General features: G+C 50.3%; 2 protein-coding genes across 3 annotated transcripts; both read right to left on the reverse strand.

The window, feature by feature from the left end:
* Positions 1–5687, reverse strand: HOXD4 (homeobox D4). The gene is made up of 2 exons (XM_027557067.1): positions 4012–5687; positions 1–3467 (listed from the first exon to the last, which is right to left on the reverse strand). The coding sequence occupies exons 1-2, from the start codon at positions 4451–4453 to the stop codon at positions 3133–3135; spliced, it is 777 nt and encodes a 258-aa protein (XP_027412868.1). The 5' UTR covers positions 4454–5687; the 3' UTR covers positions 1–3132.
* Positions 5688–21989: 16302 nt separating this feature from the next.
* HOXD8 (homeobox D8) lies at positions 21990–26681 on the reverse strand. Of its 2 annotated transcripts, none has more exons than XM_027557059.1 (2): positions 25354–26681; positions 21990–24960 (listed from the first exon to the last, which is right to left on the reverse strand). In XM_027557059.1, exons 1-2 carry the CDS (start codon positions 25889–25891, stop codon positions 24668–24670), a joined length of 831 nt encoding a protein of 276 aa, XP_027412860.1. In that variant the 5' UTR covers positions 25892–26681; the 3' UTR covers positions 21990–24667. The 2 variants fall into 2 exon arrangements, with proteins under 2 accessions (XP_027412860.1, XP_027412854.1); XM_027557053.1 differs by having other exon boundaries at positions 21990–24963; positions 25354–26584.
* Positions 26682–27573: the final 892 nt, after the last annotated feature.

The raw sequence follows: 27573 nt of genomic DNA on the forward strand, positions 1-27573 counted from the left end.
TAGAAGGGAGATTTCGCTACACCTTTTATTATTTCAAATATAGATCAATGAATTACATCAAAACTACAGGCAACAATTAGTATAAATAATACTTTAATCAGTGGCAGCAGAACATTGATCAGTTCTATTAAGAAAGCATCTTGTGTGAACAGACACCATGGGGCTGACTGACAATGTCATCTCCCAACAAAAGGCTGCAATGGACAAAGTGAGATGGGAATCTGAGAAGCAGTGTCCTCAGCAAACACTTCACTCCCCCCAGTTACTATCCCAACATACCATTTTTAAAAACCCTCAAAACAAACACTTCTGGCTCATAGTTGGGGGAACAAACTGGAAACAAATAAAAGCAAATGGGCACTGAGCATTTCTACACCTAGGTCTCCAGAACACGTTCCCAAAAGGAAACTCATTTCCTTCCCTGCCCTGGCCGGCTGGGGGGCCCTGCTTCTTGCCCGCCCCACTCCTGTGGGCCCAAATGGACGAGAGGGTCTGATTGGGACCTCAGGGTTGGGGGCTGCCCTCTGGGCCTTGCAGGCTCCATTAACATTTCAAAAGGGAATCTCTAGAAACCGAGAAGGAGAACTAAGACTTATAAACAAAGAATTTTTTTCTCTGATAAAATTACTTTCCAAAGTAGTGGAGCTATTTTTAAGAAGGAACTTGGGTTTTCTTCATCAAATATACCTCTTGGCTTTCCTCTAGGGCAGAAGTGAAGGCAGTTAAGTAGTTTGGCATTTGGTCTGAAGCTGGGATGAGTAACCTGAACTTCTAGGAAGGGAAGAAATCTATATAATAATTTTTATAATGCATATATAATTGGACATTGTGAAATATATACCTCCCCACACACAAGGAGAAGTTTCGATGTATTAACAAGTTTGGGTTTTAGGGAAGAATCTGAGCAACTTTCCAACTTGCCTAAAGATAGCAGCTCTTTTCAAATGCTACATCCAAAGACTGCTCTTCATGTTAGAGGAGGGAAAAAAGAAGAGAAGGGTAGTTAGAGTCCAAAAGGTTAAGGGTTTAGAGGTCAGTCCTCCCGGCTGAAATACAGCTAATCGAATAGAAAATTTGTCCTCTGGATGAACCTGATTCTGTAATTTAGCCGAACTTCAGTAAAATACCTTTTCAGCTTCTCAACGTGAGGGCATCAGAAAAAAGACGTCTTGACTATGTATGAACTCTGTGCTTTTTGTCATAGAAACAATGATGCAAATAATGCAGGAATATCCATCTTTAATATCCCGACGTGGCGATATTCAAGTATTGCCATGTGCAAGTCTGAGAGCCAGGCTCACCCCAAGGAGGAACAAAGAGCTGTCCCTAGGGTCTAATACAAAAGACCAAGGCTTGGAAGATACTTTAGAGAAGTGGAATTTCAGCCTAGGGACCCCAGTGAATACCTGCCCTCAGCTCTCAGGAGACACAGAACCAAAGAACATGCCCGTAGAGGAAGTCTTTTTTCCCTCTCCACTCAAATATATTTTAAAAATTACCTCTGAAACCTTCTGAAGCACTGAAAAATAGCCCCAATTCTGAATCTCCTTTTCAATCTCCCTCCTGCTCCCTCCCCACTTTTGTCACTTTTTGGTAAGGGACAACCAGGGGTTTCTTTTTGGAGCCCGAGGCTTTGGGGTTTAAACTTCTGAAACCTTGTTTCATTTGAGTCTGTGAACCCTGGCCATTACCTTTGACTCTTTCCCCTTATCCTTAAGGGTCAACATTTTAGAAAAATGAGCTTTGAATCCTTCGCAGGCAAGGCATGAGAAAAATGACTAAAGAACATATCTCCCGTTGTTTGAGAGCGATTGTTTTTAAACCACTATTCTCAAGGCAAGGGAGCGGAAAGGGCCTGAAAACTTTTGTACTTTTACAAATTCCGCTTCTAATTAACAGGTTGAAAAATTCCTTAGATTTGTTTTGAAAAATTAAAACTTAGGGGGAAAAAACCCTAAGACCAACTTTTGTGGACTTCTAGATTCAGTTAGTTTTTTATTTTTTTAAAAGCAAGATTTCCTCACCTTCCCACTTTCTCTCCAATGCACATCCCTTCTCCCATACCAGCCATACACCAATTCCTATAAAATACTGCTACATGGAGTATTTGGGGACATTCGGAATCCAGTTGGAACAGAAAATTCAGTCATTATCTAATGACCCAGAACATGGAGGTTTTGTTTTCTTTCCCCAGAAGGAAAAATGTTGGACCATTTGTTTCTTTCTTTTCTCCCTTTCCTCTAATCACCCAGAACTAGTTGTAAGCACAGTGCTGAAAAACACACATGTGGAAATATATATTCAAGAACTCAACTTTGAGTGGATCCTTCCCTTCCCTCTAGAAGGGTTAAGGGCCCCCTATATACATTTCCTGGGAGTGGGGAGGGGGTGGAGTTCCAGCCAGAAGTCAGGCCACGCACCTCAGATTCCGCTCCCTGAAACTCAGCCCCTTTCACATTTAAGTTTTTTGGCAACACCGTGTCAGTTATTTCTGTACCCCAATTCTCCAACAAATAAATATTTAAGCAAATATAAACATAAAACAACCCGTTTCCGCTTCCTTCTTAGACTCATTTCTTTGGGCACAGGGACACTGGGAGCAAAAAATATATATATTTTTTCACACTGGAAATACAGACAACCCAGAAAGTTCAGGAATCCTGGCTCAGCTCTCCTGCTTCTACTGAAAACACCTAGCGCAGAGGTGGCCAAGCTTCTGCCTCAACTCTGGCACATTTTTAAACCACAAAGATCCCTGGAGGGGTGGGGTGGGGGAGCATGTTTAAATTCACACTGGGATAAAGCATCCAACCTTCATTTGCAAATTCAAAACCCAACAGCAGAGATTTTCAGGAGTTTAATGACTCGCCAAGGTTTTATGTTCTCAGTAGCTCCTGCCATTTGATAATATACTTAGAGAGAGAATCCCGCCCCCTCCCACCCCCATCCCCGCTCCAGGGAGGGGGCTGCCCTCGGGCAGGATGCTAACCTTAGTCCGAGGGAGGCCTGCGTGTGTCCCAGGTCCACCCCACAGTACCTTAGAGCCCAGGGAGGTGACAGCAGGCCCGGCCTGCCCCCGCAGCTTCGGCTCAGCCAGGAGCTCAGGGAGGGGTGGGCCCAGGGTCCCCACTTCTATAAGGTCGTCAGGTCCGTGTGGTGGTCCTTGGCCAGCGGCTGCAAATGCTGGCCGGGGGCAGTTGAGGAGGAGCAGGAGGACGAGGACGAGGACGAGGAGGACCTGCCTTTGGTGTTGGGCAGCTTGTGGTCTTTTTTCCACTTCATCCTCCGGTTCTGGAACCAGATCTTGATCTGGCGCTCGGAAAGACACAGGGTGTGAGCGATTTCAATCCGACGGCGCCGCGTCAGATACCTGTTAAAATGAAATTCTTTTTCCAGTTCTAGGACTTGCTGCCGGGTGTAGGCCGTCCGGGACCTCTTGGGCTCCCCGCCGGTGTAGTTGGGGTTCACTGAGAGACAAAACAGATCGCACAAGGTCAGCTCCGACCTCGGGGTAGGCCCCTGGCCACCGGCACTCACTTCCTGGCGCGCCCCGAGGCCGGGCCCTCCCTGCGCTCCCTCCTGGCCCACTACTCCCTGCCTCCCGCCCGCCCTCTTTCCCCAGCGCACACGCTCCCTCCCTCCCACCCCCTCCCACCCACCTGCTCCCCTGGGCTCGCAGGCAGGGATCCCCAAACGTACCCCCCTCTCCCCAGCCTGCCGCCAGCTCCAGAATTCCCAGGCATTTTGGAAATCCCCTCTCCTCCACCGCGTTCCCTCCACTCTGAAAATGGAGTCCTCCCCCACCCCACCCCCATCTCCACCCCTTTTTGCGCCCACAGCCAAGCAGCCAGCCACATGGTCCCAGCTTGCTCCCTCGGCTATAAAAATTTATGGAGAGAGTAATTGCGGCGCCCACTGAAACCCCACACGCCCCCACCCACTCGCACCCCCTCTAGGGGCTCAGGCCGCCGGGCCAGGGTGGAGACTGAGCGGTCCTGTGCCCGTCCTTACCGGAATTCACGTGCACCTTCTTCATCCACGGGTAGACCACTGCCGGCTGCTTGAGGGCAGTCCCGGGGGGCGGCTGCTTGGGGCCTCCCGGCTGGCTACAGGCCCGGGCGCCGGGCAGGGGTGCGGGCGGGGGCGCGGAGGGAGCCGGGCATGGCTCTCCGGGAGCACCGTAGTGGCCGCCGGGGCCGCCGGGTTCTGGCCCGTGACCCCGCGTGGGCAGAGACGGGCCGGGCCCGGGGCCGCCGCCTCCGAAGGTCTGCTCACCGAAGTCGGGCCGTGGGTAGAGCCCCGGGGGCTGGAAGTCAGTCCCCTGCGCGCTACCGCCGCCGCCGTAGTAGTCAGCGCCCTGCTCGCCTAGGTAGCCGCCCTGCAAATACTCCTCGCACGGAGGAAACTTGGGGTCCACATACTTGGAGTTCACCATATACGAACTCATGGCCATTAATTTCAGAAGGTAGAAAATACTAATTTTTCTCGTGTTGTCTTTTTTTCTTCTTCCATAGGGCCCTCCTACTTGCTGTCAACTGAATAAAGTTGGCGGCCATGTGACCAGGCCAGCCAATAGCGAGGGAGTGAGTTTATCACCGGGCTGGTGAGCATCTCATAATTTTCACAAATTTAACTAAATAACATACGTGTAATCAAGTGACTCACCGTGGCACCTTTGAGGGCTCCCACCAGATGTTAGTGGAGTTCTAATCCCAGCACCCTCATTCCCCACTGGTAACCCCAGCTTTTGTCTGCCACTGACTTTGCTAACCTCCACTGCCCTCTCCATGCACCCGGACTGCAATCAGCCCCCCAAAATGCGCACAGTTCAAGAGGGAATGAATTTCCCATATTTATCAAGGTGCATGGCATCAAAAGGTGGGTGGAGGAGGTGACTCCTGAGTTGGACAGAGAACCCCAGGCAGGCAGGACTCCCGCCCACCCAGCCCGCGGGAGCATGGGGACTCTGCCATACAAAGGCCGAATCCCGCCGGCTTTGTCTTCATCAGGGTCACCCAAAAGTTACTACAATCTGGCTGGCCTGAATCAAATTAGGCAATGAGTAACTGCCAAGCTTTCTTCGAAGGCCAGGGTGTTTGTAGCCAAATCTGGCCTTGCTGGTATGGCAAGAAGCTCCCTTGATTCTCTGGCTAGGGCAGCGCGCGGGAGGGTAGCCCAGGAAGGTTGTGAGGTAAACCCACCTCACTCAAAAGCATCCCCAAAAGGGCCCTAAACTCCCTCTTCCCGGCTTGCCTTCTTCCCACCTGGCAGCAAAGGTCAACAAGCCTCCTCTTTCGGCACCCTCCAACTTAATGCCCCTAGAGAGGAGAGCTGATCCTGGGGCTACCTGACTCCCACGTCACTCCCCAGTGCCCCCAAACCTAACCCTTTGGCCCTGCATTCATGCAACCAATTAGGGATTTACACAGGGGGCCCTGTTTGAAGGTGAGGAGCTTCTCCAGGAAAAGGCTACTTTACATAATTGGGCTCCTACGATCCTCCTGCCTGGAGTCCAAGGTAATAAAACAGAAAGAAGCAACTGACCGGTCGACTGCCTCTGGCCTCCACTTCTGACTATTGCGGAGAATGTGAAGTTTTTGCATCGACCATATATTCCCCTAGAATCGAATCTGTGACTACGTGGATACCACACAAATTCGGTTCTACAGGGTATATATAGACAACGTTACTGCCTCCAGGTTCCACCCAGAGCAAGTACCCAGACTGTTGCCAGCCCCAGACTCTCCTCCTTGGAGCCGCCAGCCCGACGCAGCCACCCTCACTTTCAGAGACAGTTCAGGTAGTCTGAAGTGCTTGGTGGCAATTTGCAGCAACGAGTTCCCCATCCTTGTACCAGAGCCGGGGTTACCAAGCAGCCAAGGAGTCAGGACAGTCTTCTTAAGAAAGAAAGAAAAGAACAGAAGAAAAATAATCCATCGCAGAATAGCGATTGTTTTATTATCCCCTTTCTGGATGCACATAACACCCCCTCCCTCATCAAGTGGTATTTTCCAGAAAGTAGAAAATGCCCTTAGTGGCAGAAGAAAAAGAGGCAAGAGGGAATATCCCCTGCCCCTACTTTTGCCCACTGCCAGGGCAAGCCAGGTTGGCTGGCTAAGCTAGTTCTCCAAGAAGTCGCACGTTTACCTTCCAGGGCTCTGAGCCCGGCTGGCCTCTCTGTCCGGCTGCTGCTTACCACCCCGAGGCAGGCGCTGCTTGCAGGCACGGAGCTGCCCTGGGCTGGGGCTGGTGTACTAATGGTGAAGGGCAGGGCGAGGGGTCATTCGAAATCATTTACAAACATATCACAAAGTTTCATTATTTTTGCTTTGCCAACAGCAGCAAACAAGAGTACAGAAGTTCACGCAGTGTGCCGCCCTAGTGCTTCGGCGCAGTCTGGGGCTCAGCCCTCAGTTCACAGCACCAAGAGGGCTCAGGACTGGGATGGATTTTGGGGACAGAGGGCTACCTGGGCTTGGATGGGGATTTTGGATCCTTAACTCTAAGCTAGAGAGATTTCATTTTGTTTTTTATTTTACCTTCATGATTCAAAAATTGTTTTCAAGCCTCAACTTGGGCCTGGTGGGGTGGAACAGGGAGAATTCCCTCCACTCCCCCCACCCCTAGTCTGGCAAAATTGGCTGACTTCTCTGCACTGTGCACACTCCCCACACACTCCCCCCAATCCTTTGGTTCCAGTGCTTTGGCTATTTTGTAGGGATTTCCCGGGTGCCAATTCTAACAAGACCTTCTGAAACTGCCCCACATCCAACTCCCTTGTCCCAGGGGGTTCCCCCAACTTCCTTTAATGCCAAGAGCTCCTGGGGACCTTGGGTCTAGACTTTATCCAGAAAAATTGGGGGAGCCTGCTGGGATGAGTGGGGACCTGAGGGTACACATTTTCATATTTATTAGACACTGTGACCTGCATTTCACCTTATTGCTCCACTCCTTCAGACAGGTCAAAGCCAACGAGTTATTGATGAACAAAAGCGTTAAATATTCACCTCCCGCTCAACTGCCCATACAAATGCTTTTGATGTCTCCGGCTTTTTGTGCTGTGTTCAGCTACGGGGTGCCAGTCCTGGGTTTGCAAGCAAGGAGCATCCACAGAGATAAGCACCCAGAGCCAGGGGAGCTACAGGAAGAGGGCAAGACCAGGAGTTCTGGGGACGCTGGATTTTCCGGCCTGGAGCTGCAGGGCCTGTTTCACTTGAGACAGCCTGATTCGTAGAGGTGAACTATGTACTGCGTGGATCCTCCACTCCTAGGGGGTGGGCACAGCCCCTAGGGAGTTGATTATGTTGCCCAGCCTGGAGGGCAGAAATCTGGCCCAGAGCCAAGCCCTATCTTCTCCGACCCTAGAAAGAGGACGTCTCACCAGAAAGGGAGGGTGCCTGGTTCTTAACATCTTCACACATTCCATCTCTCATTAAAATAAAACCATCTCCGTTTTGCATGAGGGTCTTTCCTGGAGTCTCTCCCCACCACCATCATCTTAATGAGATAGCCTTCCTGGAGAGTTCACAGGCCTCCTCAGAAGTGTACCTGTCTTCCTCGGCATAAGCAACTCTGAAAGGGCCAAATTTTTGAGCCCAACACCCCAAGAATCTCTGCCCCCAACAGCACCCCCAAACACCCCTCCCCCTTGTCTGCCGGCAACACTAGCGGCTCTGGTGCAGAAATTCTCGAATTGCAGTTAGAGAGGAGCAGGAGTGAATCAGAAGGGCCCTATCCCTCCCTCCTTCCTCAGCCCGAGTCCCCAACCCAGGACCCCAATCGCTGAGGCCGGGGCTGGGCCAGGGGAGAGGGTAGGAGGGACTTTCACGTAAAGCTCAGAATTTTCAGCCCTTCCCGGAAGCGGGCCAACCCAACACACTCGCAGCCGCAAAGGGTTGCGTCCCCCACCTCCACATTCCTTTTATTTAAAAAAAAAAAAAACAAAACGAGAGAAGGTCGGGGCCAGGCTGGACCGGGTTAAGCTGGGCTGGGCGGCGAATGGGGATCGCGGTGCCTGGGTGCTTAGCAGGTTGGTTCGAGCAGAGGGCGATGCTCGACACAACTTGTTAATAGGGCAGGCTGCTAATTAGCTGCAAGCTCTTCACAGACGCGTCCGCTGAGGCGGAGCTGCACCTGTGCGAGCTGGGGAGGCCTGGGAAGGCCGGGAAGGTCCAGGGAGGCCCGAGGAGACAAGAGCGAGCGCTCGCGGCGCGTTCCCTTAGTTAGGTGACTGGAAACTAGGCCCCAGAAAATCTTCCCGGGAGTCCAGCTTAGATCCTCCAGTTCCAAACGGGCTCCCCTCGCTTACCCAGGCCTGGGGAGGCAAGGGCCGTTTTTCCACCCGCCCACCGCCCCTGGCTCGGCCCTTCTCCCCACACCCGCCCAGTTACCAATACCGCCCCTTCGCGATTCGGAAGAAACCGGGAGGTACTTACAGCAGTGGTGTCTCACGGTCCCGAACCTGTTGCAATGAAAACGGGGTCACTTAAATTCCACAGGATAATAAAACAGAGATGGATGATACACAGAAAAATGACAAGGCCCAGACACCCCACCAAAACCCGGACCTCCCTCCTGCTTCGGATGCCCGCCCCTAGGAACTGCGCCAAGTTCTCCGCGAAGCGGGAGACTGCAGTGCTCAAGGGCAGACCCCGCGGTAGGAGAGTATGCCCCCATCACCTCCCCCACGCCATGCACCTCTTTGGGCAAAACCTTACTTTTTGCCTGGCCCGACTCAGGCGGTCTGTAATAGGGTTTCCCCCGTGGGAAAACGGGAAGTGAGGAGAAAACGGGCCTTTGTGTGTTTCCTTTTGCAAAATCGGCTGTGTGGGCGCAGGTCCACTGGGGAGGGGGCAGCCGCTGCATCTGTCCCTTGCCCCAGCTCCCCGTCTGTCTCGAGCTGGAGCAACTCAGCACCCCCTTTCCAATTTCAGATTGGTTTCAAATTCCCCAGCCAACCAGTGCCCCCTCAAAACTGTCTTCTTCCCAAAGAAGGACCAGGCAAGGCTGGGACTTGCCGTCCCACTTCAGCTCTAATTCAAAACAAAGAGCAATTTCCAAGGGGAATGAGGACCCAAATGATAGCCAAGGAAGAGGAAAACCGATGGGTTTAAAGGTAAATGGCAATGCTTTAGACTGTTATCCAGTTCTGTGGATATGACATCATTTCATCAGCATTTTTGCTGGAGAACCCACAAAGCAATCTTACAAAGCAGTGGTCCTCACAGGGGCTCATGTCCAGCTTTCAGTTTCCTCTAGTTTTATTCTGGGACAGGGGGCTTCTCTGAGAAATCGCAGAGGCAGAGCATCTCCATTCTTAAACTTTCTGTCTACCTAGGCTACCCATTTTATTCCTCTTCTGAAGCAGAACGTCACTCTGAGCAGGTGAGAGACAGAAAGTTCCTCTGGTGAGGTGAGAACCCTCAATTCCTAATTTTCTGTGTCTAGAAGGGAGAGGGGATTCCCATCCTATTTCTTGATTTAGGTTAAGCTAAAATTAACTTCCATGGGACTTCTCCCCACCACCAGGCAGAAAAGATGGGGCAGATAAATCCCCCACCCCTAGAGTTGTCCTGGAAAAAGTAATAAGTGACTTACTGGTTTTCTCTCCTAGTGGGCAGGGGAGCTGGGAGCAGACCTGTCTCCTTCTGAACCCGGTGCTAGCTGGAGCCTCTCACTTTCCTATTGCTGCTCCAGGAACCAAGCATCTGCACTTGTATGCTCTTAACCTAATTTATGGTGGGAATTATATTTTGGCTTGTCAACTCTCAAGCCATAAAACAAAGTTTATTGGAATCACGTGCTCGTAAATAGCCACTCAGGTCCCATCTCTGCAGAACCATAAATAACCTTCGGCTTTAAACTTTTATTCACTAAATAAAGGTTCACTGCAACTGTTCCCTCACATTTAAATAGTTCCAAATATCTAGGATTCAAGGGGGGAAGTCATATTCATATCAATACCCTGGTCTTTTCAAACAGCATCTTTTCAGGGACTCTGTTTAGAGGGGGAAATAGTGCTATTTGGAAAAGGCTGGTTGGTGGGCATGTCTTATGATTCTTTGGCTGCATCCGCTGTGAGTACCATCAACTCCTTTATTTCAATCATTTTCTAGCTCTAGATGTGGTAAATAAGGAGGAAAGCCAAAGGTCATTTCTTTTGGCTTATACCAGAAGTTATTTCAAATTTTGTTTTAGCTTCAATAAGAAAAGAGTGGTTGGAGGCTGGGTGGGCTTGGGGGTGGGGGTGGCAATTGGAGTTAACACTTGGCTCTGTATTGTGAATGGGCTCAGCAAAAGTTGAAGGTAGCCACATGCCTAGAGGTTTCTGTAATTTGCTTAGATCTAGAAGGGAAGCCTTTGCAAGTGACCAAACTGCTTAAAACAGCAAGACTTGGGGTTTGGTGATGTGAGAAAGTAGAGAATAGCCTCATCGGGCATCTTTGGCAACTGAAGCTCTAAAGAAGGTTATAAAACAATAAAACAGCCCTGGTGTGAAGGGGACAGGGTGTGAGGAAGCAAATGAGGCTCTTAGGAACCCAAGCCCAGGAAGTCAGATGTCCCCAGTCCCACAGGGCCTGGGGTCCAAATCTGGGTAAGATCCTATCTCTCCCCGATATTACCCCTCCACTCCCCCCGCCCCCACCCCGCACACTGCCACTCCCACCAGAGGGAGAGCCTGAGAGGAGGAGGCAGCTGCTCTCCCGCTGAGAAAACCAAGAAAAGAGCTTGGGCCTGAGCACTGCTCCATCGAGAGTGTGACTCTGTGCTTGGGGTAGGTGGGGGTGGGAAAGATACCCCCAGCTCCCACCAAAGGGAGTGAATGAAAAGAGAATTGACACCGCCCCCCTCAGCATCCTTCCACAGCCCACCAGAGTTGCTACCAAATAGTGTGGAAACATGTGATTTTGACTATTCCAATTAAAAGAATGGATGTTCTCTGTAGCTTTGTAGAGCACATATACATCTAAGATTTCTAAATACAATTAAGTTGTGAAAGTTCTCATCAGCAAGTCCTATCAAACCCATGAAAGAGATTCCTTTCTACTAAAATCTCTTTGCATTCTAATTTCCACCCATTCTCTGTGCCTTTCTAAACCCATTTCCTAAGTTCACATTCATTGGATATGAAGCAGGGAGCTATTAGTCCAGACTGTATGGCATTTATTTCTCTCCCCCAACCCCCATCCCATTAGCCCACTTAGAAGTACCTTTTTCTTTTACAGTTGGCAGTATCTGTTTTTAAAATATGAGTAAAGATCAATCCTTTAAAGACTGTTTTCTGACTCTATTAGCACTAGGTGAGCAGCTTCAAAACAAGTCCTTGTTATAATCCATTTTTTAAAAAGTTTGAGGGCTTGGGAAAGCCTTCTTTATTTTTCCTTAATTCCTAACTTAATAAAACTGAGTTAACCAAAGGATATATGACATTCTAAGCAGTTGTGATGAGCTTTTTATGGGACAAGGGTGGTGTAAAGAGAAGACCAGACTGAGGAGATGGTGTTTGAAACAATATCTGGCACCTAATCTGGGCTCAAGAGACATTTTTTGAATGAATGATAATGAAAGATGATGACTGGGACTTGCCCACAGTCTTCACTGTGGCTTACATAAGAAGAATAAAATTATACAGCCTACTCTGTATATTTAGATGATAACAGGAAAGTAACTAGCTCTGCTGAGGGGAAAGGAGGAAAGAAAGGAAGACATTGAGGCACACAACTTCAATCACTTTCTAATCTTAGGATAGTCAGACAACATGGTTAAGGAGAGTGTACACCTTCCTCGGATCTTCCCTTGGCCCCTGCCCCCAGTTTTGGGCTTTTTTAGATGAATGACAGTGTGGAATGGGGAAGCGCAAACTCTGTCTAGTAAGAAGGCTGAGCACCAGGGAGAAGAGCAGCCTAGCTTGGGCCGATTTCTTGGGGCTTTTCCAAGGACTGTCAATGGTGGTGGTGGTAAGTCATGAAGACGAGGTGGGGAGAAGAGGTAGAAGCCTTCTTAGAAACCTGTTGCTGGGTACAGTGAGATTCTGAGCACTGTCTTCCCCATCTGACTGGGAAGAGCCAGTTCTCGGAGTTTCTGCTCAAAGAGCTCCCATGAGCTAGAGTCCCCCACAGGGTTCTCCCAACCCAGATGCCAGAGCCACTCCCAGGACGGAAGAGAAAGTGAAGGGGCCCAGGAGGCATCAGCTGCACTCCAAATGTAACGAGGTCCGTTCTCTGCCTGCCCTAGAGGCCCTTGCTATGTGGCCTGCTGCTGCTGCTGCTGCTAAGTCACTTCAGTCATGTCCGACTCTGTGCAACTCCATAGGCGGCAGCCCACCAGGCTCCCCTGTCCCTGGGATTCTCCAGGCAAGAACACTGGAGTGGGTTGCCATTTCCTTCTCCAATGCATGAAAGTGAAAAGTGAAAGTAAAGTCGCTCAGTCATGTCCAACTCCTAGCGACCCCATGGACTGCAGCCTACCAGGCTCCTCCGTCCATGGAATTTTCCAGGCAAGAGTACTGGAGTGGGGTGCCATTGCCTTCTCCTTGCTATATGGCCTAGGAAAGGATATTCTGACCTTTACGTGCAAGAGGCCTCTTGCCCAGATGTGGTGCTGAACTCTTCTCTTAAACTATCTCCAAACCAGGATAAGTGGGAATGAGACTTCAGATGAATCCCCTAGACCAGGTGTAGGAAGGAAACCGCCAGGCCTGGCACTTAGGGACACAGACTGGGGAAGAGCCAGAGAAGGGCTGAACAGGGAGTCCCAAGCATGAGAGAAATATAATTTCATATTCCTCACACTATAGTCTATCGCTGAAAGAGGAACACAACACTTCTCCTGCTACCCCCACCCCTCCCCCTACAGTAGGGTCTGCTCACTGGAACTCTGCCTTGGTGTCTTCTGGGAAGGAGAGGTAACCCCGGAGGTAACAACTCCAATAGTGAGATGTGGCATCCAAAAGAACGGGCTCTGGGGCGGGACCTCTAATGGGGGGCCAGACCTGGAAAAAACTCCAGTGGGTCCAAGAAAAGCAGGGTGTGGAATAGCCATCTAAGCCCATTGAGAATCAAGAACAGAGGTTAGATGGATCAGGAGATGGCGGTGACTGGGCAACTGCAGCATTGGGCCCAATTTGGGCCCAATTTCATGGGCCAAACTCTGCTAGACATGGTTTATAGCAGGAGAGACAAGGTGTGTTTGGACAGAAAATCTGACCCAGGTGGACTCCTGGTTAGGCAGAAGCAGCTTGGCCAAGGGCTGCAGAGGCCCTCTTAGGAAAAGTCTGTAGTCATAAGTCTTGGAGGCCAGGGGTAAGGGGTAGAACCTGGCTGCATGGGAGGGGTGTACATATGTGTGGGTTATAGCCTGAGATAGTATTTATATAATTCTTTTTAAAAGATATAAAGTATCTCAAAAAATAGAAGGGCTGATGGAGATCTGAGGGGGATAGTCCTCTTTAAGACACACCTTGACATCACCATGGCCCAAGGTGGGAGCTGTGGCTCAGCCATGGCCCTGGAGCCCAGATCTTGGAACACAAGCAGATTAAGGTTGTGGAACACTCCTTGCCTCCTTTGTGTTGGCCACTGGCCTTTGGCTTTTCCACTCTGTCCCAGCTTTCAAGATACTGAAAAAAGGGTACTTGCCTTGGGGCTGTAAAAGAGGCTGTGACTGGGTGGTGGTAAGGAAGGTGGCTCCAGAAGGTGGCCTGCTCTCTAGTAAGACCTGAGCCTTCTGTAAGAGTCATGGATGTGCCTGTGTGGGTGTGAGGCTTCTGCTACCTGGTATCTGCCCACTGAGGAGCTAGGGGCACCTTCTTCTTGGATGTGGCCCTGAAGTCTACCTGTAGGCAGGTGCCAGACAATGAGACCCAAGGAAGCAGGGCCCACGAGACCCACTACAGCAACAGGGGAAGCCCCAGATCCATGTTCTCCTGTGACCAAGCCTGAGCCTGTCTTCTCTGTACAATTCAGGGACTGGGTGCATGAACCAGGTCTCTCGCAGCTGTGAAAGGCTAGGCCTGATTATTAAACAGAAAAAGGATACTGATGATAAGAAACACCTATTGAATGCTTGTTATTCAATATGTGATTGAAACAGGTATTGAATGTTTGGTAGTGCCAAAAACCCATTTTAAGTGCCTAATCAGTGAGTTAATATATGTAAAATAGAATAGTGCTGGGCACATAGTAGTGCTATGTAAGTAAAAATCCTCATAACAACCCTTGAAGGTACTCTAATTATCTCTGCTTTCCACATGAGGAAACAAGCCCAGAGAGTTTGCCCTACTTGCCTAAGCTCACACAACAGCTCAGTGGAAAAAATTTGATAGGAGGCAGTCTGTACCTAGAACCTATTCACCTCTTTGAAAAAATCTCTGAGTTAGCAAGCGGTCAATTTCCCCTTCCCAATTTGGTAGCAACTAGTCAGCTTATGACTTTTCCCTGGTGGCTCAGATGGTAAAGCGTCTACCTGCAATGCAGGAAACGCAAGTTCGATCCCTGGGTCAGGAAGATCCCCTAGAAAACCGGATGAAGGAGGGAGCTCCCTTAACTAGGGGGAGGGGCATTGCTAAATGGTAGCCAGAACTTGGCCCCTGTAGACCACAGAATCATAAAAGACACAGGAAAGACCCTCAACCAGTACTCAAACATAAGCCTACATCTTAACTGCCATGATGGAGAGTGTTTATAAACTGTAGGTTCTGGACATCCTGATTCAGTAAGTCTGGCATGAAACAAAGGAACCTGCATTATAAAGAAGAGGCTTGAATGCGGGTCTTCATTAAGAATCACTGCTCTAACGTAGGGAAATGAGGGAAGCAAAAGACTGTTGCAAGGAGACAACAAGGAACAGTAAGGTTGGATCACAGCCAGTTGGGGATGTCACCGCTGATGCGAGAAACACCCCCATGGAGCCCACCAAAGGCCTGAAATGGGTGCAATGGGTAAAGAAGAGTGTGGGGGTGGTGTGAAAAAGGGGAAAGATGAGTAACTGCGGGATTTTCAAGTCGCACGCAAGAAGTCACCCTGGATCTCAGAGCCTCGAGGGAGTCCCGGGGCCGAGGCCTTGTTCTAAGTGAGCCTGAGCGAGCCCATCAGCTTGAGGCAGGCGACGCTGAACGCTCGGGTTTTCAAGGCTGCCGGTTCTAGGTACCAGGAATTGCAAGAAAGGAAAGTGGCAAGAACAGCAGCCAAATGAAGGGGCTGGCAGGGATTGGGCGTGGCTTGCCCCACCAGACCCTCTTCCTGCTCTTCAGAGCCCAAAGCGCAGAAATCGCGCCCCCTCCGGGAAGGCGGAGGAAGTGAGGTGGCCCGCCACCCCGGAACCTGCCTTCAGGTTCCTGGGCCCCGAGCTGCCTCTGCTGCCAGTCTCGGGAAAGGGCGCCGCATCGCCCACTATCCTCGTTGGCGGAAAACACTTTGTGAACTGGGGTGGAGGGCGGAGAGACGGAGGGGGCGGGGTCAGTGTCCCTCCCACGCTCCCGCCCGCCAGCGCCCGGGGCATCTCCCGCGCCTCCGTAGCCGACAGGACGCTTGTCCTACAGCGCCTCCTCCTGGACAAGGCGCCAGACAGCGGAGCAGGGGGACTGTTCCAGCCCCGGAAACCCGAGGCCCCGGCTTCTTAGCGCGGGCAGAGGTCTTCCTGAGCCAGAGGCTTGAGTTGGTCCTCCCTTCCCATGGGGGCGGCCTCAGGGCCCTCTCGACTCCCTCTGGCCGCCCCCACCCCTACCCCCAGTCCACCCCTAGCACTGACAGCAGGCTCGCGACCCAGGAGTGTGCATCCTCCGTTAATTAGGCGAGCCCAGGCGGAAAAACCCTACAGTTCGTGCGTTTATTTATTTATTATTTGTTTGACCGCTTTCTGCTGAGCCACTGGTCCCCACAGAGCCTTCGAACGTGCTGCGCTGGCGTAACAAGATCCGAGAATGGTCCGGTTGAAGAATTGGCCTGAAGTTTGGCGGTTTGAACAGGCGCCAAGAGGAAAGGCCTTTTCCCAAAGCAGAAGCACCAGGCTGAAAAAAATCTATACACTTCCCTGAGGATTATATACATACATACATATATATATATATATATATATATATATAATCTTCGTTTAAGGTGTTTAGAAATGTATGTATGTTTAACACCATGAAAGAAAGATTTGGTTTTCTTCTGGTCACTAGCTCGTATTTGCATACTGTTTCTAAAGTACAGATTTAAATTTGGGTGAGGTGGTGAGTCAAGATGATTGAAAATAACGTGGTCAAGGGCAAGATGTTTGGCTATATTTAGACTGAAGGCTGGAATAAAGGAAAGATCAGGAGCGAATCCTGAGGCAAGGAGGGGTGGAGAGATCGGGTTTTATCTTCCAGCTCTGAGTCCACTCGCCCCCTCCCCCTATCCGTGCTTTGCTGGTTGGATCCCTAGGCTGGGTTATTTCATTGCACATGCGCCGGACGCTGGGCGAGCGAGCTAGGCAGGCGCAACCCCGCACTAAGCTGTGCGGGAGGTATGCGCAGCGCTGGGCAGTGTGCAGCACCGCACACTGCTGCAGCGCGTAACTGCAGAAGAGCCTGAACGCCGCATCTTAGAGACACAGGAAACATACTTTTGCAGGAAACCCTGTTAAAAGCTTCACGCGTCCTTTCTGATCTGCCAGCCCTGTTCCGCCAAACCAGCAAAATCGCCATGTTTCCAGTAAACCCTCAAGGTTGTCTGTCCTTTGGATCAGCAGTTTCATATCAATCAAGGCTTGTGGGGGGAGGGTGAGGGGGAGAGGGAACCACCCTACGTCCAGAGAGTACGACTTCTCCCACATTCTGCACTACTATGAAATCCAAGAGACCAGTTACTAGAAAGAGGGTATCTTTTCGCATTAATTTCGGAAAATTGGCCCTAAATTGGACTTAAGTCGGAATTCCGAGTTCTTGGTGGCTTCTCCCCAGCTTCCGGTGCCCCCGCGTGCCCTGCCCGGCGGTCGCACTGCGGCAAGGCCGTAAATACCTCTAGCAGCTGCCTGCCAGCCCAGAGTGAAATACTGTCTTTGTTCCTATTTCCCCTGCTTCTCGAGCTCGGAAAACAGAATTCTGGCGAGATATATTTATTTGGAGGAGCATCTGACAGGAAAATACGTTCGGTTTTCAACCCTGGTGCTTGGCCACGTTTATAACAACGAGCTTCGCTCTTTTTCCTGGTCCTCCGGGAGACCGCAAGCCCATCTCATTGCCTGACACTAAGGCCCGGACGTGCCATTGGTTCCCTAATCTATACATGGTTAGAGGTTCGGTTCGAGGACTCTGGGAATTACACTCCCCGGCTTGTGAGCTCTTTGGGTCCAACTATATTTTTAATTTCGTTTGAGTTTTTAAAAATTGGGTTAACAGGGACAGTGGGGGCATTTCCGGTAGTGGCAAAAGCATTGACTAGTCTCCTCTTGGACTAAGTGGCCTGAGTTCAGATGTGACTGACAGCGTATTTATTCCCTTAGATGCAATTGACTATTTAAGCTCTTAATGCTACTACGGGACTTAGGAAAAACCCCTTAGTCCTCCATATCTGCCCATGACATCACCCTCTGCTGTGCAATTGGACCTGCAGACCGCCCAGGTTCCTAGTCACTTGGGCGCGCTCAGTCATTGAACCCAGGGAGAGGCTACTGAAACTCGGAACACAAGGGCTTGGCCATCACGGCCACAACTCGTCCCTACCCCCATCACAACTCCAGGCAATTTAGGGACTCCTCCTGAAGTCGCCAGGGGAGGGCCTTGGGAGCCCCAGTCCAGAGGCCTGTTTTTCAGTAGGTAATAATGCTCGATACCAATATGAAAGAATGATCTCAGCAGTACTCTAACAGAGATATTTACAAAATACAGACATTCTGGACTTAAAAATCAGTTTCTCATTTGTGAGTGATCATAATTAGTGATCGAGGACAATTGCGCACGTCAACTAGCCACAAATCGTAGCCCTCCATTTTGAAACGAGCATGATTCCGTTGTTACTTACTAAAAATACCTTTCTATAAAAATGTCATTTATTGTTCAGAAATGCGTTTAAGGCCAGCATGGTCACACTAGGATATTTGGGAGAACAGTGAGTTAGGCTTTTCCGCTGGCTCCTGAAAAAACAATGCTCCGCCACGCACAGGTCAACCCCATGCGCAATGCGGCAGATTGTCCTGAGGTTTTAATATTTCACGTGTCCATGAGGGAAGAGGCAATGGGATTTGAGAACTGCATCCTCTAGTGCCCTTCAAAATCCGTAGGAGAAAATAGCATTTCTTTCTGCAAATAATTTTCTTTCGATTCATAGATATTTTGGTTCACTAGTTTTGAAGTCGAGTTGGTAATATTGCTATGCTATTCATTTGTAGGCAACACACACACACCACAACAGTACATTTAGAGAGCAAAATGTCTACTCTTTTCCTACTCTGACAAATAAGAAACACACATGATGCTTGAACTTATTAAGCATGCTTAGAATTTCTGAAACGTCTCTTGTTTTTTTCCCCAAGACCTGCACCAGGGTTTCTGATCCTCTGCTCTACTGCTACCTCTCAAAACATGCATCCATTTTGTGGCACAGAATAACCCAGATTCACCTGACAGATGTGTGTGGAACCTTTCTTGAGTTGTTACGAAAATCATCTGAGAGCTAGAGAAGCAGTTAATATTTAAAATTCCATCCCATAAACAAGGCCCAATAAACCAAAAACTCTAAAAATCAGCATCACTCACCAAAGCCTAGATGAACAAACGTAGCACCATCCTGATACACAGAATCCACCCCACCCCCACCCCCAAGCTCCAACCCTCAGAAAACACCTGTTAGCCTCCCAGGTACCTATGACCACAGACCAACCGCAAAATACTGCTCTAGACTTCAGAGTGCCTGTAGTGACCCCCAGCAAAGCTGACAGCTCCAGAAACCATCTGCACAGTCTTCCAGGGCGGGGATCCTGTGGCTCTCGATCTATGCCGCTATCCACCTCTCATCATCTCCAGAGGAAATAGGGCTTCCCTTCTGTTTCTGAGCTCAGCCGGCCCCCACCCAGGGCCCCAGGGGACGCCCGCTCAGAACCTGAGTGATCTGGAGGCAGGGGACACAGACAGGCACTCCCAGGCCCCGGGGAAGTGTGGGGGTTCGGGTCGGGCTCCCCGAGCTAACCGAACGGGTGGGCACCTCGAGCTTCCCGGTGGCAGCGCTGGGAGCGCGGGGCGGGGGCCGCTCTTACCGGAGGTGCAGAGCTGGAGGCGGCGGTCGTCCCCGGCGGCGGCTGTAATCCACTAGGCGCTGCCCAGTTACTCGCGCTCTGCGCGGCTGGGACCCACTCATGTTGGAGAAGGAGCCGCGTCGGAACCGCGCGTCTCGGCCACCCGGCTGCAGGCCGGCGGCTCCCGGCGGGCGGTGCCGGCGCCAGTGGGGGCCTGGGCGCCCCGGGCTCCTTCCGGGCTCTCCCGCCCGCCGGGCTCCCCGCCGGCTCCGGAGGCGGCAGCGGCGCGGCCCGGGGCGAAGCGGCCGTGGGGCCAAATTGGGCGCCGGGCACGAGCCGAGGCCGCCGCGGACCCCGCAATCCCGCAGCCGGCGACTGGAGCCCACCTCTGCGGAGACAAAGGTTAGAAAAAGAGGGGGTGAGGCTCTAGGAAGGCAGAATGCGGGGGGAAATTCGCCTGGGAAATCAGGAAAAAGGCCGTGAAGGCGAGCGGAGCCTGCACATGACCAGCCGCAGCCAATGACGACCGCAAATAGGTCATAAAAAGGTCTATTACCAAGTTGTAAATTTTCTTCAAACAAAAAGGAATTTACTGCAATTCCTTGCGGATTTTGCACATACAGCTCGCAAGCGCCATGTTTTTTCCTCTCTTTCTCTCTCTGTCCTCTCCCCTCTTCTCTCTCCGTTTTTCTGCTCTTCTTCCTCCCCCTCCTCCTCTTTCTTCCTCCCTCCTCCTCTTTCTCCGTGTCCCTCTCCACCGCTCGCTCTGCCTTTCTAGACTTCACGGTTCCTTTCTCTAGGAATTCTTTCCCTTTTATTTTTTATTTTGGTTCTTTGGCTTGAAACCTCTGCTCCTTGGGCGCTGTGTTTCAGGGAGAATGAATGCCGCGCTCGCTTGGGGAGGTGATCCTGCCAGTCACCCCTCCCAACTCTCCCCTCTCTTGGCTTCTCCTCTCCTCCCCTCACCAAAAGGCCTCTCTGAAAGAGCAGTCAAGCGCTTTCGGGTTTTGCCCCTCTCATTTTCAGGCAAGCCACCCAGTCTGACCTTGTGCAGAAAACCGGGGCTCTGCAGGCCAAGAAAATGTGTGCTCTCCCCTACCCAGCTCTCTCCAACATAAACCGGGTCCCTCCTGTTTCTTGGGGTTTCTGCAGTAGCAGAGTTGCCAATCAGCTCAAAGGCTGAAAATGGTTTTAGGTACTTGTCAACTTCTCCAAAATAACAGTTTGAACTCCCAATACCTATACTTAATCTAGATAGAAACATCCCCCTGGGACAGTCCTGGGTTAGAGAAGAGTCAATCTTTTTTAATACCCTCTGAAAATCCTTGTTTAAGTCTCCCCAAGTGCAATTCGCATTTCTATGGAATTCTAGCCCCCTCTTCCCTTGCCCCCCAAAATGTCTGTCCATTGAAGAGCCTGTTCAGTGCAGTATTGAAGAGGAGAGGGACTCCATTTGTTCAGGAAAAAAGCAGCTCCCCAGTTTCAGGCTTGGAAAAAAAGTTCTTTTTCTTCAAAGGCAGGAGTGCCATTCCTTTCGTTCTTCTCATGGAAGCTACTCCAGGGAACCCCAGCTAAAGGTAAATATCCTTGGCTAGCTCCCCTCATCATTAATGCATGGGCATGGCCATCCAGGCTTCAAACCTGCCTGTAAGAGGTAACCTCTCCTCACCCCCACCCCATCCTTTCAAGGACACTGCTTTGGATTTCAAGTAATACATTTATAAATATGTGCATTAGGATTTCAATGTGTAAGTTCTCAATTAACATCCTCACACCAAGTACCTAAGTGGTCATACACTTAAGTAGGAAGCACACAGCACCCTCTGGAGCAGGCTATGTGTATCCCTTGAAAAAGTTCTGATGACCTTGGATGTTTCTGATTAAAGTACTTCTGTTGCCATGTGTCAGCAAAAGTCATATTCTTTCTAGAAAAAGTCAGTGATCTCCAACTTTGCTACAGGTACCCAGAGCAGCAGCCGGGTTCATTACAATGTTCTCTTTCCCCTGTTCACCACCAGCTGCGTGCAGATTCAGCAAACAGTGGGAAAGCAGAGGACACAAGTTTGGATGTGAAAGAGTAACACCTTCTGCAGTGAGGAATAATTAAACAATATTTTAATTACACAAAATAGAGCATGTTGTTGGACCTTCCCAAACAGTAACACTTTATGCTGGTCTATACGTGTCTATACATTCAGAACATTGTTTAGTTCTGAAACATTCTGAGAAATAACCTCAACTGTCAATTTTCCTCTACCCAAATAAAGGCAGAGTTTATGACCCTCCATTTCAGCTGGTTGGAAGGAGGGCTAGGAAAAGACTGCACTTTTGAAAAGGCAGCCATATTTGTACTTTTTCCCCCTGTGCAGAGATAAGCCATGTGCTGGGCTTTGTGGAACCTCACAAAATGGCAGCCCCTGAACTGACTTTTCTCCAGGAACCGTTGAGACCCACACCATCTTTTGTGTGTTTCTGGTCTACGAAGAGAACCCAAATCACTTAGGACCCTTGGTTTTTTCATCCAGTGTTAACACTGGAGGGTCCTATTTTTCTGTAAATGATTTACAGACCTCTCTAAGCAGTCCAGGGCACCAAAGTGTCGACTGTTTCCAAAGGGTTCTCTGAAGGCTTATGCAAATTTCTGCAGCAAAAATGTTGGTTCGATATGCTGCAACCCTCGGATGTTTACAGATCTGAGCCAATTAGAAGGGCATCTCCTGCACTCGTCACTGGGAGTTGTCTGCATGAAACACAGATGGGGGTTTCTAGCCACTGCAAGAAAGAAGGTGGTGAGTGTGTGTGATTGTAATTCCACAGACTTTATTTGAAGACAAATCTGTGTTTTCCCGAACTACAAAAGGAAGCATGTATACTTACATTAATTACCAACACTTTCTACGTGAGTAATGTATATATATGTACAACAAATATATACCCAAAATACCAAATCTGTAAATGTACAAATACTCTCAAGTGTACTAATTTTTGCAAGTCTTTCTGTGTACATGAGCTACGAATTTACCATAGGTTAGGGGTCCCACAAGGCCAGAAGGTACAACACTTTCAGAGTAGCACAAAATGGAGGAAAAAACATTTTTACCGCCCTTCCTTAACTGATTTCCACAGCAATCCATGCACCGGGTCCCCCACCATATAGAGTCTTGCCCAAATCAATGGCTCTAAAAATGATTTTCAGGGAGAATTCTTGTGTAGAAGACAGTGAATTTTGCTAATAGAGGAATCCCTTAAATGGAGGGCAGCTGGAGTCTAGCCAGCATCAGTCTCCAGCCAGCTTATTCCCACCCTCTCCACAGCCAGACTGTTTCCTAGCCATGCTTTCAAGCACTTGGCACACTTGCTCTAAACCAGTCAACAGCAGAGTCTCAGGCAACACACAGAGCAAAAAGTTTCCAAATCCAGCAGGCACGTTTGCAGCTGTCTCTTCTTGTGCAAATGTTTCTTAAGCCCCAGGCCACCCTTGACTTAAAACTCTTTCCTGGCTCAGGTCAGCAAATGCCACAGCCATGGCCTCTTCCCTGGATAGAAAGCCAGGTGGTGCTTCGCCTCCGGCCTAACCTGTGCCAATGTTTCCCTGGTCCTTGAAGCAGCAGGCAACAGTCCACCATCACCTGAACAAGTGATACAGGCCCCAAAGTATAGGATTCCATTTTCGTACCTGTGCAATAAAAGCCACTCTGGAAATTAAAATGTACCTCTTTAAAAACATTTTCCTTCTCCAGGAGAAAAAGAAGAGAATTCTTCAAGTCTACCTGATAAAGGGGCTTTCCCTTTTGTGGGGAGAAATGTTAGTTTACTTGAATTTCTCCTCTTCCCTCCTGCCCCTCTTCCTCCTCCTCTTCCCTTATAAAATGGCAGCTGCAGGAGTAGCCTCAAATGGAAAGTGGATATCTTGTTAATAACAGATCCCAAACCCCAGCATCAGCGCTGGCTCAATGGAATAAGCTGTGGTATAATCTGGACTCTGGGTTGCTACCCACTGGGCCTACAACTCCAGTCCTTTGCGAAGTTCAAAGCTCTCCCAGTATCTTATCAAGGTTGTTTAGAGCAAGATGAAGCTAGAATAGCCTAGCTGACCCTCTCTGAAATGAAAAAGAGCTCCCCCACCCCACATTTATTTATTTTTATAGCAAGGGTGCAGGTAACCCCCCTCCCACCTTTTAAAAATCAAATAGATGCTTTAGCAGGATGCTGCCTTCACATGAGTCCTGGAGACTGTTCCTGACTCAGGAAAAGGGTTATTGGCGGCGCTCAAAGACACTAGCTCTAGAAAAAGGATTCATTTCTTTTATTAAGGAGCTAGCTATATTCTGCAGCGGTTGTTTACACTCGGATTTTTCTGCATTTGCTCTCAAGGCTTGTTTCAAATAGGTGAGGCCAACCTGGAGAACAGCAGAGGACGTACCAACCGACATCTGAGATGCACACAACAAGTTGGCTCACAATGGGCATGCAAACAGAGAGAATACAAATAAATATGGCACCTCCTCAGAAAAAAAAAAAAAAACACACAAACACAAAAACCGGAATCACAGCAGCGGCCACAGCACAAAGACCTAGCAGTTGCAGGCGATACCAAGCACAGTTCAAAACGAAAGCAGATTCAGAAAGGAGAGGTGTTCCACAAGGTGACTTGCCAGACTAAAAGTATCTATGTGAAAATGTTATAATTGAGTTTTCAAGTATTCATTCACTCTAGATGATTAAACTGCCATAATTTGTATAAACTATAGAAAAATTATTAAATGTCAACTTTGACATTGTCCTGAAACTTCTGTCACTAGCCGAACATTTTCCCCAAGTTTAAGGAAGCTGCAGAGCCAGGACTATACATTACACTCTTCAGCTAACATGTGCTTTTCTCAATATTTGGCCCAGACTTTTCCCAGAGATACTACATTTACAAAATTCTCAAAGAAACCTTTTGGAGTAAACAAAAGGCACCCGAACCATTCATTATAAAAGCAGAAAAAATATAAATAACACATTTTAATCAAATAATATAAAGTAAATATTCTGCGGGCATAATTTTTAAAATTAATAAACTTCTTTTAATTTACTCACCATAAAGAAAAGATTTAAAACGTTCAAGTGCACTTGTTTGATTAATAAAGCATTTTATATTCAATTATTTAGTGCTAATCATTAGGAAGTTTACGTTGTCGAGGCAAAATCACCAGCTCAGACATTAAAAACTACCATTATAAAAATATAGCTACAAGGTCAGTATCAAATTACTCTTACACAGGACAGCTCAAGGGCTGTTTCTATGCGACACTAGAAACATTTTTTTTAAACACCCAAATCCCTCTCAAAGCGCAGAAACCTCAAGAGCAGTGACATGAAGGTAGCTTGAAACACAGGTAAAGTCCTTTCCAAAAAAGAAAACAGGTGGTGTCCACCAGCATATGCTGATCATTAGTTTTAATAGTCTGCGGTAAAATTTTAAAGGTAGAAGTTAATTTGTCGGGCCTTCGGCTCGGTCTTCCTCCAGCTCTTGGGCTTCCTTTTTGGTTTCCCCATCTTTCGCCTCCTGTCTGGAAACCGGGAATTTGTCCTTGTTGTTCTCCTTTTTCCATTTCATTCTCCTGTTCTGGAACCAGATTTTTACCTGTCTCTCGGTGAGGGCTAAGGCATGGGAAACCTCGATTCTTCTCTTCCTGGTCAGATAAGGGTTAAAAAGGAATTCCTTTTCCAACTCTAAGGTTTGGAAACGACTGTAGGTTTGTCTTCCCCTTCGTCTACCAGGAGCTGCTGATTAAAACAAACAGAAAAAAAAAAGAAGAAAATAAACATTAAAAATGTAATGGTGCGTCTGCAGGTTGCTGGAGGTTTCTGAAACAGGTCTAAGGGGGTGAAATATACACAACTCTTCTTAGGTCTGATATAATATATAGCACGGGCAGGCAAGAGGGACAGCGAGAACGTCCTAGCAATTATTATGACCCCCATCATCTTTTCATGGTTTCTACTTTAAAGGAAAAAAAAAGTCTGTACTACTTCATGAATAAGAGTCACTGTAAGCTACACCAGAAGAAAAAGGAGAGGGAGAGAAAAGGGGAGTTTTAAAGCAATTACGTGAGATGAAAGCAGATTTCTCCCCCTCTCCCCGCTTAAAAAAAAAAAAAAAAATTGCATCCCAACCTTGTGGTCTCATCCAGGGAAACATTTGAGAAGGAGACGAGCTCTGATTTAAGTGGTCTGGGTCCTCGCCAATATTACCACTGGACGATTTACAGTCAGGATATTGTACCAGCTCGGCCTCTTGCTGGGTCGTAAAAATCGGCTGTCTCTGTAAGTTATCGTATCCGTAAAACTTCGCGGGCTCCCCGTGACAGGCAATCCCACCGCAGGGGGGAGGCGGCGGCGGAGGAGGTGGGGCGGCCTGGTAGGCTGCGGCTGGGCTGCCCCCGCCGGGGTGGAAGTAGTCCTGGCCGGGACCCGGGCCTCCCCCACTACTGCAACCTGGCCCGGCGGGCGGCGGCGATGGGTGCGGGTGCGGGTGCGCGTGCGGGAAGCCAGCGGCGCTGTTGCCATAGAGCTGCAAGGCGGCGGCAGCGGCGTGGCGGCCGCCGACCTCGGGCGCGAAGTGACAGTCGTAGTAAGTGGGATTGATGGCCTCGCCCGCCGCGGCCGCCGCCTTGTACTTGGAGTACAGCGGGTTCACGAAGTACGAACTCATCGAGGCGGCGGCGGCGGCCAGCGGCCGGGGGCCAAGGTAGGGCGGCCCCGGGCGGGCGGGCGGCGCGGAGCAGGCAGGGAGCGCGCCTCAGCGCCACCGCACTGCCGCGGGGGCCTCTGGGGCGGCTGCTCGCGCCACTGGGGCCGCCGGGCTACGTTGCTGCTGCCACCCGCCCGCCCGCCGCTTCTGAGACCCCGCAACCGCGGGCACTCCGCTACTGGGCGCTCATGCTCCTCTCTCGCGCCCGCCGCCTCGACCTCGCGCCGCCTCCCTCGCGGGTCGCAGGGCCTCACCCAGCCCCCGCGTTCCACTGCCCGCCCGGCCTCTCCCGGCGCGCGCCGGCTTGGCCGCAATAAACTCGCCAACACCCCGGGTGACCTGCCCCGCTGCCTCCACTCTTTCCTCTCAGGCACCAGGCGGCCCTGAGCGCACCGGGACAAACAAAAAAAAGTGCGCCCGGCCCACGGAGACACTCTTTGGCTTCGGTTTACAAACCCCCGCTCTGGAGGGAAAAGGAAAAAAAAACACCCTCTGCCCGCCGCCACCTCTCACCTCGCCCCCCCCGCAGCCCCCTCCCACCGCTCTCGCCGCCGCTGCCGAGGCTGCCGCCCCGGTGCGCCCCGGCGAGGCATTTTCGCACCACGCCACTGCAGGGAGAGAGAGCGAGATGGACGCGAGATAACCGCGCGGAGGGATCCGCGCGGAGGCGACATCACTGCACCCGACGGGACGCCTCACGCTGGCGCGGAGATGCCTCCGCCAGCCTTAAAGGGGGCCCATAAAACCGCACTGCCAAGGGCTCGCCGTGCCCCCGGGGCCCAGGGAATGCGGGCCACGGCCGGCAGGGCGGGGGCACCGCAGAGCCTTACACTTGAGGGTGGGGGAGCGGGGAGGCAGGGAGGCCACTCCCAGGAGACTGTGGAGCAAATGACTCCCTCCCCGGCCCCTGGAGCAACCCCTCAGAGGTTGGCCGTGGCTTTTGCGCCTCTGGACACGCGGGCGCAGCCCAAGGAACGAGGACAAGCCGTGTAGACGATCCGGACTGAATATTTGAGTTAGGTCCTATCCAAGTGGCTTGATTAAAGGCCACAAAGGTGACCTCAATACCAAAGTGCATTATCAAAGCGAATCTAAGTAAGTCCTTCTTTTCCAGCCGAGTGGGCCTTGTGGAAATGAGATGTACATTTACCCTTGACGCACTGCACGCCTGGCTGAGGCTCCCAGGTTAATTGATATTTAATGGAAATCATGCCCATGAATATAGTTTCCATCATTTCACCCTTGATAGACGTCAGTACCAGGCGCAGGGGGCAGCCTGAAGAATGTGGGGAGGGGAAACATTAGCATTGCTGAGGGAGTAAATAGAAAAGCAGACAGAAATGTTCCAAGCCGCGGAGGACTCACGCTGGGGAGGCTGGTATTTTCTCCGGCAGGACGCGCGGCTCCGGGTCTCAGCCCCTGCATGGAGAGGACCTCGGCAGGCGGTGGCCCCGGGCGGAGGTCGGGGAACCGACACTCGGGAGCCCCCCAAGGAGCCTCCGGGCCGGCGTTCGGAACATGCCGGTTCCAAGCAGCTGCAGGCGGCGCCCATCTTCTAACGATTCTAGTTCATGCAACAAGCTTGTGAAGTTAGTGCCGAGAACAGGCGCCGTGTTCAACTTAAAAAGTTACTAATTTTTCCA

This window comes from Bos indicus x Bos taurus, chromosome 2 (genome assembly GCF_003369695.1).
Source record: "Bos indicus x Bos taurus breed Angus x Brahman F1 hybrid chromosome 2, Bos_hybrid_MaternalHap_v2.0, whole genome shotgun sequence".
Classification (NCBI taxonomy): Eukaryota; Metazoa; Chordata; class Mammalia; order Artiodactyla; family Bovidae; genus Bos; species Bos indicus x Bos taurus.

Coding starts and splice junctions, on each gene's coding strand:
- HOXD4 (XM_027557067.1), bottom strand. CDS start 4,453: ATGGCCATGAGTTCGTATATGGTGAACTCCAAGTATGTGGACCCCAAG. Junction 3,468..4,011: donor GAAGGTGCACGTGAATTCCG/GTAAGGACGGGC, acceptor TTTGTCTCTCAG/TGAACCCCAACTACACCGGC.
- HOXD8 (XM_027557053.1), bottom strand. CDS start 25,891: ATGAGTTCGTACTTCGTGAACCCGCTGTACTCCAAGTACAAGGCGGCG. Junction 24,964..25,353: donor TCCCTGGATGAGACCACAAG/GTTGGGATGCAA, acceptor TGTTTTAATCAG/CAGCTCCTGGTAGACGAAGG.